This window comes from Cucurbita moschata, unplaced genomic scaffold, assembly GCF_002738365.1.
Source record: "Cucurbita moschata cultivar Rifu unplaced genomic scaffold, Cmos_1.0 Cmo_Scf00049, whole genome shotgun sequence".
Lineage (NCBI taxonomy): Eukaryota > Viridiplantae > Streptophyta > Magnoliopsida > Cucurbitales > Cucurbitaceae > Cucurbita > Cucurbita moschata.
The window spans coordinates 708,560-721,752 of NW_019268565.1; the positions used below are offsets into that span (position 1 = coordinate 708,560).

The 13,193-nt window shown below is 35.8% G+C and overlaps 1 protein-coding gene across 3 annotated transcripts in view; it reads right to left on the bottom strand.

Annotated features, from left to right (window-relative positions):
* Positions 1-13,193, bottom strand: part of LOC111435475 (ABC transporter A family member 1) — a 75,226-nt gene that overhangs the window by 53,058 nt on the left and 8,975 nt on the right. For all 3 annotated transcript variants that reach the window (XR_002709077.1, XM_023072854.1, XM_023072855.1), the window contains exons 6-11: positions 10,714-10,943; positions 10,528-10,588; positions 10,290-10,376; positions 5,373-5,605; positions 5,160-5,274; positions 4,980-5,069 (exon numbers count right to left, since the gene is read on the bottom strand). Coding sequence is in view for 2 of the 3 variants with exons in the window: in XM_023072854.1 (XP_022928622.1) it covers positions 4,980-5,069; positions 5,160-5,274; positions 5,373-5,605; positions 10,290-10,376; positions 10,528-10,588; positions 10,714-10,943 (816 nt within the window). In the remaining variant the exon portion in view is untranslated. The remainder of the gene's footprint in view (positions 1-4,979; positions 5,070-5,159; positions 5,275-5,372; positions 5,606-10,289; positions 10,377-10,527; positions 10,589-10,713; positions 10,944-13,193) is intronic.

A 13,193-nucleotide genomic window follows, 5' to 3' on the forward strand; every position in this document is an offset into this window, starting at 1 on the left:
AAAAAAAAAAAAAAAAAAAAAAAAAAAAAAAAAAAAAAGTGACTTATGGTTTGTTGATAGCGGATGCTCGAACCATATGACAGACAAATCTTTATTCCAAGAGCTTGATGAGATGCAAAGAATTAAGGTGCAACTTGGAAATACAAAAGAGATGCAAGTTGAGGGAAAAGGCAAAGTGAAAGTCGAAACCAGTCATGGTAAGATAAAACTATTAGATAATGTTCAGTTTTTATCTGATTTAGGCTACAATTTATTGAGTGTTGGACAATTGATGACCTGAGGACATTCCGTTCTATTTGATGACAACACATGTGTCATTACAAATAAGAAATCAAGCCATAAAGTTCAAATTGTCATGACTTCAAATAAGATGTTTCCACTAGATGTGTCCAACATGGAGGATTTTGCTCTTGCTACTAGCACAAAAGATGACTCGACATTATGGCATCTTAGATATGGGCATCTTCATATAAAGAGCCTGAAAATATTCAAGGATAAAGGTATGGTTTTCGGATCACCAAGAATTGATTCAATCATATGAAGGGCCTGAAAATACTCACGGATAAAGGTATGGTTTTCGGATCACCAAGAATTGATTCAATTAGTTTATGTCAAGGATGCATTTATGGTAAGCAAACTAGGAAGTCCTGGAAAAGCTAAAAGAGCCTCACATTGTCTAGAACTAATGCATGCTGATTTATATGGGTCAATGCAAACTAAGTCCTTGAGTGGGAGTATATACTTTTTACTATTTATTGCATGTTGATTTATATGGGTCAATGCAAACTAAGTCCTTGGGTGGGAGTATATACTTTTTACTATTTATTGCATGTTGATTTATGTGGGTCAATGCAAACTAAGTCCTTGGGTGGGAGTATATATTGATTATTTATTGATGACTATAGTAGCTTGGGTTTACTTTCTACCACACAAGTCAGAAACTTTTCAGAAGTTCCAGAATTTTAAAGCTATGGTAGAGAACCAAAGTGGCTGTCACATTAAAGTTCTTCGCACAGATAGAGGTGACGAGTTCATATCTAAATAGTTCAATCTGTTTTGTGAAAAAAAGGATATCCAAAGGGAGTTAACAGCTCCATACACTATACACTCCAGAGCAAATGGAATCGCTGAACGAAAAAATCAAACTATTGTGGAGATGGCAAGAAGTATGTTACAAGCAAGGAGACTTTCAAACCAATGTTGGGCAGAAGCTGTAGCAACATCTGTCTATCTATTAAATCTCTCACCAACAAAGGTTGTTATGAATCGAACTCCTTATGAAGCATGGCATGGAAGGAAACCATTTGTAAGTCAATTACGAACCTTTGGTTGTGTTACTTCTGCTTTGAAACATCATCAAATTCGTCAGAAGCTGGGGATGAAAAATCTGAAAAATGCATTTTCATTGGCTATTGTACTCAATCAAAGACATAAATTATACAAGTCCCTGAGTAAAAAGATTACAATTAGAAGGGATGCAATATTTGATGAAAATGTGAGTTGGGATTGGAGTAAAGAACAGAAGCAGCAAGAGATTACAGTTGAAGTTTCTCCAGATAAAGAGACAAGGATCAACTCCAGTGCATCTCCTAGTGCCTCCACTGCAATACAAAATTTGTCAAATTCATCATCTTCAGCATCACTAAACAGTAACTCTTCTCTTGAATAATTTTCAGATGAAACACCTCCAAGGAAGTATAAATGTTTAGCTGACATATATGCATCATGTCAATTTGCTCTTATTGTTTCAAACCTTATGGGTTATGAAGAAGCAGCTGAAAAAGAAGAGGGAAGAAAAGCCATGGAAGAAAGCCATGCATTCCATTGAGAAAAATGGAACATGGGAGATGTTGACTTACCAAACGAAAAGTTCTATGGAGATTTACATAGGAGATGCAGTCCATTGTGGTGGCTTGTTTATCAGTTTGATGTTAGTCAACATTTCTTAATCAAGATTTACAAGAAGAGGTCTATGTAACATAACCAGAGGAATTCATAAAGAAAAACAAAGAAACAAAGATATACAAGCTGAGAAAGGTATTATACGGATTAAGGCAGACATACTTACTAAGACTTTGTCAAAAGAAAAGTCTGCTACTTCAGACGATTACTCCTCGGCATCTGCAACTTTGAATCAAGGGGGAGTGTTGAAACATGATTCAAAGTATTCAAAGTTTGACCAAGATTTTAGAAAGTTGTTAGTAGTTTTGAATTTATTTATAGTTAATTATTTAGTAGAATTTCCCTAATTTACTATTTTTTTGTTAGTGTATAAGCCTATAAATATGAGAATTTTGCAACTCTTTATGCATTGGGTGAGAAAACAATAATAAAGCATTTGCAGATTTGTAACTTTGATCTATTTTATCTTTTACTATCTCTTTCAATATTCCTTTCCCAACAATTATTATAAGACCACGTCCACGACCTCTTTTTTTTCTGTTATGGCTACCACATCCGCTCAAACCTGAAAAAGAAGAGTCATCTGCATCTTTCTTTTTTGTCCGTGCGAGCCACTCCTCATGTGTGAGTAAGAGGTATTTCTCCTCCTCTTTGTCTTCATAGTCACGAAGTCTCTCCTCATGGACCTTCTTAAGACGACCAACAACCTCCTCAACAGGCATGTTCTTGAGGTCGTCGTACTGCTCAATAGAGGTAACAATCTATATGAATCTTGGGGGAATTGCTCGAAGGAACTTCTTGACGACGGAGATCTCTTCCACCACGTCGCCTAATGAATGAATGAATGTCGTTGACGATTGTCATCAACTTCATGGCAAAGTCGTCTATTGACTCACCGTTCTTCATGCAGATAGCCTCGAACTCACTCTTCAAGGTCTGCACCTTTACTTCCTTGACACGTTCCACACCCACATGCATTGTTTGCAGCGTCTCCTACGCTACCTTTGTCGAGTCCTTCGCTGCCAACATGAGAAGGAGGTCGTCCAAGACTACTTGGTAGATGGCGACAAGAGTCATCCTGTCCTTAAGCTCCTCAACGTCATCATGCTCGATGGCGTCCCACACACATTGTGCCTGTAAGTTAACAGACATCTTTATCGACCATGCTGCGTAGTTACTCTTCATGAATAACGGGTACTGGATCGTTACACTCCCCTCCCTTTCACTCCTTATCGTTGTCACATTTCCTCCGGCAACTTGTGGTGACAGCATTTGTTTTGACATCCTAGCTCTAGTACCAGGTGTTGGAAATTGCCCATGATCGAAGTATGTCGAAACAAATAACAGAAGCGAAAGAACAACTTGAGGAGAGAGAGTTTTTTAATAGAGGAACCTTAAGCATGTATGCTTTATTAATTCTCCTTCTTTTTGTTGCTGTAAATAACATACATCTCACCAGTTATAGTGGAGATTGCACAACCGATCTCCTAGACTTCCTCCTCAAATCTCAAAACTTTCTCCTAAGATTAAGCAACTACTAACAAATCTTCCTAATCGATCTCCTAAACTTTCAAATCAACAACTATTAAATCTTTCTAATCGATCTCCTAAACTTTCAAATTAATAACTACTAAATCTTCCTAATCAATCTCTTACCGTTCTAAATCAATAACTACTAAATAATTATCCTAAAATTACTCAAGGTTAATAACTTCTTTTGCTCAGCCAAGCTTATTAATTCATTATTAACTCACGGGCCAAGGACAGTGGAGAAGGGGAGAAGAAGAAGCAATGATTAGAATTAAGCTTAGGCTAGAAAGGACAGCGGCTGAAAACAGAAAACATAGGGAAGGGAGGAGAGAAAACGGAGGGAAGGAATCATCAAAGCATGGAGCTTAAATTATAGCTAAAAAAATGAGTTTAATAATAAGATAAGAAAAAATAGTAAAGAGATATTGAGCTTTTATGAATCCTTAAATTCGAAAAACTGGAACTTGAGGTAAATTCCGATTGGATTAAACTTGAATCACATCAGAAAGGGGATCAAAAGTTGGTTCGAGAAGTACTTCAACGAAGAAGAGCTGTGTGCAGCTGTTAAGAATCTCCAGATTCAGATGACTTTTGTATCCATAATTTTTTAGTAAATTCTGAAATTGTTGAAAGAAATTATGATGGAGGTCTTCTATGAATTCTTTGAAAATGATTGCATCAGAAACGCTTCATGTATTTGATTCAGAAGAGGGAAGGATGTAAAGGATTCCAGACTTAAGTTGTATACTCTACCATATCTTCTCGTCAAAATTCTTCTATTCAAGGTAGACACGTAAGTTAAAGTGGATTATTTCACTTGAGCCTCAATATTGATTTATGGTCTGAGAAACCCTAGAATTTTTAAGGTAAATGTCAGGGGCTGCTTATTTATAGTTTAGTCAATGGTTATACATAGTAAAACTATATTTGGTAAATGACGCAAAAGTTCTGTAAAAAGTTATATATAGTTATATACAGTAGAAGGTTATATCTGGTAAAGCTATGTATAGTAAGCTAAACCATATATGTTGTACTTTCTGTATTACATACTTAGCCAGAGTTCTCCTTACATTTTCTCTGTCCTATTCTTTGTGTTCATCTCTATCCTAACAACCTCTCATATGGGAAGAGAGGAAGATCACAATCAAAAGGTGTGTTTTTTCTACAATTTTAGTAATAGTTCTCCTTTTAATGGACATTTGTGCAGGAAATCATGTTAAGATTTACATGTATGGTCCACTTCGAGTGTTTCTTTTTTTTGGGTGGTTAGTTTTGGAGGACTTCCAGTAAATTTTGGTGGGTTTATTTTGTTTATAATGTGTTACTGTCTTCAAATTTTCCGTTTAATCAACGAAGATTCTGTTAGGTATATATGGACGAAAGAATAATAAACCTCTAGATCTCAAACTTAACATTTACATCCTCGATATTTCCAAACTTAGTTCACAAAACTGGTCTTTTTATATATAAGATTAAAAAAAATCTTGAAGCAATATTTATGAGTTCAAAGATTCCCTTTAAAATGAGATTTGAGTTGTAAGTCATACCTTATCCATGTAAAGACCAATTACACAGTACAGCAGCGAGTCAAAGAACATCATTAAAAGACACACCAAAAAGTTTACTCCAGAGGATGCCTATCCAAACCAAGCAGCCAACATTTAGTTCCCTCCCAAAAAAGATCTTACAGATTATTGTTAAAAGCACAGCTAATCATTAAACATTACCCTCCACATGTTGCTCCATCTAAGTCCAACACGAGCACGTTCGTAATCTGCAAAGTTAATGGACCCTAAAGCAAAAGCCGTTGGTGAAAGCAATGAAGCAGTTGCCTTCACTATCCTGAAGTAGAGTGAAAACTTAGACCATACATCAATTCAAAAATTGAAATTGTTAACTAAATAAAACAAAATATGATTCCTCGTGGCAAAGATACTTACACCGACACAGTTTCATCATTTACGGTATAGTATGGAAAATAGGCACCTAAAAAAGAAAGTGTTCCCACTGCCACAGCAGTTTTTGCTCGTTTGAAGAATGTAGAGATCAAAAATGAAAACATGATTGCACTTAATCCAAATGAGAAGAAGTAGATGAAGACCACCGTCTTATCACTGTACTTGAAAAGGTTATGCATCGTGCACAAAGTGATAACTCCAGCAGATATTGCAAACTGTAAAAGACATCAGATCAAGCCAAATCAAAACCACTGGATCCCACCCCAAAGAGCAAAGAGAGAACTATTAAAAAAAAAAAAAAAAAAAAGCTTGTAGAGAATTTAGATAACAAGCTTAGATGAAAAAATTAGAACTCTATTTAGAATGGTAAGCAGTTCAATACATGAGAATCGGCTTTCTTGTTGATATTATATGAGAAACTGGCTCTCATTGGTAGTATGACAAGCTGGTTGTATTGGTAGTTTTAATTTCCATGGTCCGGAAAGGAGCAATTTTATGTAGAAGACATAGACTTTTTGTTTTTTTAACAAAATACGGAACTTTTCATTAAGGAAATGAAAATAGACTAATGCTCAAGGACACAAACTCCAAAAGGAGTAAAACAGAAAGCAAAAGCAAAAGCAAAAAAGAAAAAAAAAAAAAAAAAAAAAAAAAAAAAAAAGACAGCAGCACAACAAAACGAGCAATTAATGTTGAAGTACTTAAAAAGGAGAAATAAATACATTCCAGCTTCGGCAAATATCCTGTATTGAAAAACCAGCAAACAGCTTTGAGAAAGAACACCAAAAGGACGACTTTAGGCAAGCTGATTCAAATCTGACGTGACAAGAAAGAGATGAACTTTGAAAAATTCTACGTTCCTCTCTGACTGTAATTCTGAAAAGAGTTTTAACCACATTAACCCGAAGAATAATCGTCTTCGGAACCATCAAAAGGCCTATGAGAACTTGTTAGAGATATAATATTTAGAGTATATATTATTAATGGAATATATCTTAGATATTATATCTTAATATTTTTTCTTTAATTAGTTTATATTTTCCTTATCGGTAGGTATTAGTTGCTAGCTTGTATCCTACTTAAAGCTTATAAATATCAATGAGAACACACCTTCCATTCTAATTCTATTTCTATTTCTCATTCTTGACATGGTATAAGAGCACCAATCTTGATATTCTTAAATATCAAAACTTCCTCTTGAGTTAGGGTTTGGTATCAGAGCCAGAGCCAAACCCTAACTCAATCAGTGAAGCCTTTACAGCCGCGGTTCATCCATCGTGATAAGTCCAATCAAAGGCAGTCTATTTTTTCACTACTGGGAAGACAAAAGTGTTACTGACCTACACTCTCTTCTCAAAGACAACTTTGGTGTTATTGACCTACACTCGTAAAGACAACTTGGTGTCATTATCCAACTTGTCTTTACGAGTGTAGGTCAATAACACCCAAGTTGTCTTTACGAGTGTAGTCAATAGCACCCAAGTTGTCTTTACGAGTGTAGGTCAATAACATCCAATATCAAGAATACGTTATAAGCATCTTCAAATTTCTCACCAAGCTCAAAGGTGGCATATTCAAGATGTTCGTATTTTCTTTCACAACCTCTCAAGTGATCCAGAGCACCGATCTTAGTGTTTTTATCGAACTTCAAAACTTCGGATGTTTATTTAACAAATCCTTATTATATTCATTACTTTTATCAGTCAGGATATTCACTTGTTCCAATCAAATTAAATGGAACAAATTACCAATCCTGGAGTGCATCATTTATGCATAAATCAAGAAGTAGCTCTTCAAGTTCTGAGATACATCAAATGCCGTCTATTTTTAGTTTTGCATCTTTCTTGGAAATTCAATAATTTCTTGAAAGTCTAAAAATGCAAACCAATCAAAGGCGGTCTATTTTTTCACTACTGGGAAGACATAAGTGTTATTGACCTACACTCTTTTCTCAAAGACAACTTGGGTGTTATTGACCTACACTCGTAAAGACAACTTGGGTGTTATTGACTACACTCGTAAAGACAACTTGGGTGTTATTGACCTACACTCGTAAAGACAAGTTGGATGTGATTAACATACACTCTCCAACTTGAGGGGAGTGTTAGAGATATAATATTTAGAGTATATATTATTTATGGAATATATCTTAGATATTATATCTTAATATTCTTTCTTTATGATTTGATTTATAGTATATTTTATTTTATTCTCTATATTTAATTAGTTTATATTTTCCTTATTGGTAGGCATTAGTTACTAGCTTGTATCCTATTTAAAGCTTATGAATATCACAATGAGAACACACCTTTCATTACAATTCTATTTCTATTTTTCATTCTTAACAAAACTTAGAGAGGTGTTATTCTTCATAATATTAGAGAAAACCCATTGGACATTAAATATCGCAAAAATCTTGAACCAACAAAATCAAGCATAAGAACAATCAAAGAAAATATGGTTGAGAGATTCCCCCAATGCAAAACATAAAGAAAAAACTGATGGCAAAAGACTCTGATTGGAACAATTCCTCTGCAAAACTTCAGAAGAACAGAAATTGATGGCAAATGAGAATATTAGTTTTCTTTTGACTTTTAGATTTCCAAAGAGCTGCAAATAATGATTTATTCAAAGAGGTTGATGATGCCAAAGATTTATCAATCCAATTGAAGATTTGGACTTTAAGTACGTTATTCCGCTTTCTTCATCCCATCTCCTTTGGTTTGAGGAGTCCATAGTTGAGTTTTTACAAATTCCTGATCCTTTGCTATTCTCTAAGCATGACAGGGATGAGTTTGGTACAACCAAATGCATAGATAACGGTACTCTACAATGTGAGTTATTGATTGATTGTGTGATCAATTACCAGTGAAAGAAAGGTGATTAGTGTGCCCGTTGGTTTCCTCAAGAGATGACGGCTAACTATTCGGGATATATTGAAGGACACTATCAGGATATTTGAAGACTCAGGTTGGATGGTTCGGTCCTTCAACCTAGGCCTAAGGTTCAACCTTTGCCAAGCACGTCTGAATCTAGTTTAAGCCCTTCTAAGTCTTATGCGGATATTGACAAAGCCAATACGATATAACAAGAACCTCCAGTATCATCCATGAAAAATTATGTCTCTTTCTTCATACTGGGTAAGAAAGGAACATGAAGTAGTAAGTATGAAATTTTGTGAATTTTAGAACGTCTGTGAAATTTTATTTATAATCAGATTGTTTGCTCATATCAAGGGGGCTCTTGGTGTAGACAAGGGAGATTTTTTTAGACTGAGTATCAAATGATGCTTCATTGAGGTGAAGGCTACTTAAATAGGCTGAAATACTGGTTTACCGAAGTGGGTAATGGTAAAACTTAACTAAACAGCCACTTAACGAAGGCTGTAAAAACTAAATAATCTTAGCTAAAAACTGACAATGGTTAGATAGAAAAGACCTCTTCTTGGTTTTAACAAAATCTTTAAACAAGAAAATACAAGAACGTCGAGAACTAACCAGAACTACCCAAGAATAATAAAAGATGTCCTGCACCGTCTCTTGAGGAACATTTCAATGTCAAATTTCAAGTGAACCCCATGATGGATGACAAAGTTGTGCACAAACTGGAAAATGGGAGAAACCCTTTGGTTCTTGAGCCAGTTGGAAGGTGGAAGCTAATAGGTCATTTTCACTTGAAGCTCAAAAAACCATAGTATTCCAGATTACATCAAAGGTTATGGTGGTTGGATTTTGTTGGATTTCCTTTTATATATTTTGTCATAGTGATTGTGCATTAGGTATGTATTCCTTATTTATATTTTACAGCCTAGTTAAGTTGGGTGCTCGGTTAGAAATTGTTTTACAGCATGGTTAGGTTCCGTTTCACAGCCTATAAAGTGGCTGTCTAGTAATCTTGAAGGCATCTTTTGTCATTCTAACAAAATTGTGTCGAAGGATATTTGTGTAATCCCATAATAAATAAGGTGGTTAACCTCCCTAATTTATCGTGTTGGATTTATTTAGATCTAGTTAACTAGTACCAAGAGATTATTATTTAGATTTATTGTTACCTAGTAACTAGAAATTTATTTAGATTTATCATATCTTGTTACCTATTGTTACTTATTATGTAAGGATTTATTTAGATTACCTAGATACTAGGGATTGATTTAGATTTATTTAGCATTTCTCCCTATAAAATGTACATGCAATTCTCTGGAAAAAAAAGTAACTATCGGAAGAAAAAAAAAAAGAAAAACACCACGCTAATTTAAACAATGCAACAAATTGCCTATTTGATACATCATTACAAACTTACAATAATAAAGTAACCAAACCCCACTTAATAAGTCTGCCTAAATTAGTATAATCATTAAAGAAATGTCAAAATAAGCTCCCCAATTTAGTCATATTCACAAAAAGGAACACTGCTGTGCTAACAATGAAACTATCAGAATTGACCCTGCCAATAAAGATGGAGAGCTAAGGGAGGAGGGCATAGCATGTAGAACAACTCTTTAAGGCCTCTTCACAAAGGATTACCATCAAGAAAAATATGTTTTGGTTACAGAAATGTAAGTTAAAACAGCTTGATATAAGTAGATGAGAGCTGTAATATTTTTCACATACTGGTATTAGTAAGGAGAAGGAAGAATTTAATCACAGATACAGACTAGGGCATAGATACTGTCAATATTTCTAGGATTATACTTATATTTCTTGCCTCTTTTCAGTCTATCATTTTTAAGGATTACTACTAGGAGGCGCCCAGCTCAATTAATTGGGACGATATCCCTCTAAAGAGGAGCTTTAATATGACCAACTATTTGCTCGCACTTTAAGCATGTAGATGCAACAGCACAAAAAATTTATCTCATGGCTTATACACAAGTAGAGTGAAGAACACATTAGTCATTACCTGAACGGCATATGAAATAAACCAAGAAAGATGAAATATCCCGTCTTTCAGACCCATCATGTAGAGGCCTTCTTTGATCTTCTCTTCCTATAATATCATAAAAATTAGAGGGTTGAGTTGGCAACAACTATTGAACAACAAAAACATGCATAAAAATAGAATAAGTACAGATATCTATTCGGATCAAGGTAAATAATATAATTTTTCTACATGAAACTAAACAGCACCAATATCGAACCTTCTCAAATGCATAATAGCTGATAAGGCGAGAAATTGGGTAAAGAAATCCCAACAGATACCTGCTCAATAAAAGGAAGTTTACTAAGTGTATCGGGACAAAATCTAATCTGAAAATGTGTGCATAATGGTCTCAAAAGAAATTATAAATAATTTAGAAAACAAAAACAATCAGGATTCTACTTACAACACACCCATCACTTTCTTGACAATTGACTGGAATTCATCGTCGACATACTCCCGAGTTGGAAAAGGTGCAATTCGTATTTTTGAAGGACTAAATTGTGTCCATGGCAAGTTCAGCAAGGAAGGTCTGCTAGAGGAGTCTGATGAAGTATTGTTCCTACTTACATGGAGAATATTAGTTTCCATTTCCTGGGAAGCAAAGATTATGAATGAATCCATGACTTGCTGAAGCTGCAAAAATTAAGTTGCATCAGTCATTCTGGTAAATTATAAGAAATTAAGAAGGAAAAAAAGTCAATACTTCTAAGATAACCTATATTCATGAAGTGCATACAGTTCAAGTTACTTTATCTTTTACTTTTATTAGTTTATGGAGAGTGAGCTGTTTTTTGTTTAAGTAGGGTAAAGAACAATAACAAATCAATACATACAAATTCATAAAACGATAACAATGTAGAAGACCTGTAAATAACAACAGAATAGTCATAACTGTATCTTAACTGCGTCTTATAACATCTTAGGCTCCTTCTCTTCCTCGTCTCTCTCCAGCCAACTATGGCTTAGTGTCTAGACACTTGTGACTGGGGTCTCCTACCCTAATGGTAGGAAAGATAGACCCAGTCAAAATAGAAAATATGTCGTTTATGTGTGATTTTGATAAAATTAAGAAGGGAAGATTCAAAAAAATCACCAAATCACAAGTAAAGAGAGAATTTGCGATTTCAGTTTAAGAGACTGTCATCATCTGGTTTGTAGATACCTTGGAAGACTTATTGCTTTCCCTCAAGAGCAAAAGTGTTTTCGAAAAATGTATTGCAATGGTGAGTTTATTTGGAATGTGAAAAACATCGAACAAAAAGAGGTCACTTTCTAGAAATCACAAAAGTCCTGAACTCGGGAGGAAAGACCAATGTAGTAGTCCCATCAAGAGATGAGTCTCCAGGCTGGGAGATGTTCGCGAACATGCTTACAGATTTCATCAATACAAGGAAACACATAGAAGCACGTGTTGGAAGAGAGGGGCACAGGATTCTTATGTGGATATGCTAAAAAAGAAACCCAATTGACTGCTCAGTGTAATCGCTCCAAGTCCCTTGCAATCCACGAAGGGATGGGTGCGAAAAATTAAGAAGTGAAAAAACTAAATTTGTGAGATCCCACAAAAGTTGGGGAGGAGAACGAAACACCCTTTATAAGGGTGTGGAAACCTTTCCTAGCAGACGCGTTTTAAAAACCTTGAGGGTAAGTCCGAAAGAGAAAGCCCAAATAGGACAATATCTGCTAGTGGTGGGCTTGGGTCGTTAAAAACGGTACCAGAGCCAGACACCGGACGAGCAAGGAGGCTATTCCCCGAAGGGGGGTAGACACGAGGTGGTGTGCCAGCAAGGACGCTGGGCCCCGAAAGGGGGTGGATTTGGTGGGGCCACATCGATTGGAGAAAGGAACGAGTGCCAGCGAGGACGCTGGGCCCTAAAGAGGGGTGGATTGTGAGATCCCATGTCGGTTGGGGAGGAGAACAAAATACCCTTTATAAGGGTGTGGAAACCTTACCCTAGCAGATGCGTTTTAAAAACCTTGAGGGTAAGCCCGAAAGGGAAAACCCAAAGAGGACAATATCTGTTAGCGGTAGGCTTGGGCCGTTACAGAATTGATTGAAACTCTAATAATAAAAAGAAACTAATGCGGTGGTGTGCCAGCAAGGACGCTGGGCCCCGAAGGGGGTGAATTTGGTGGGGGTCCCACATCGATTAGAGAAAGAAATGAGAGCCAGCGAGGACGTTGAGCCCTAAAGGGGGTGGATTGTGAGATCCCACGTCGGTTGGGGAGGAGAACGAAACACCATTATAAGGGAGTGGAAACCTTTCCTTAGCAAACGTATTTTAAAGACCTTGAGGGTAAGCTCGAAAGAGAAAGCCCAAAGAGGACAATATCTGCTAGCAGTAGGCTTGGACCATTACAGAATTGGGCCGTTACAGAATTGATTGAAACTCTAATAATAAAAAGAAACTAATGCTCAAGGATACGAACTCCAAAAGAAGTGAAAAAGAAAGCAATAAAAGGCAAAAAAAGAAAATATGATCCAGAGATTCCCCCGCCAAAAAAGAAACCTTAATTCAATTAATGACCAATGCTTGCAGTCTCAGCCCCAATTTCTATAACAAGGCCGTGGGGATTCAATTATGTTTCCAAATAGTCCTCCTATTGTCAAAGAGGTACCTATAGAAACCATTGAGACACCTTATAGTGATTCGCTTGGGCGTTTGAGTCTTCTAAGTCCCTAGGCATTAAAGAGGTGAAGAATTGTTTACTGAAATTTATCATTTGTCACGTACTCAAAGAAAAGTGCATCATTCTTTTTTAGGAGAGAGAAACTAAAAGAGGAAAGCTCCCCCCTAGTGATATCATGGCCATGCTTTCGTGAGGAAAGGAAAATATATATATATATATATATATATATATATATATATATATATATATATT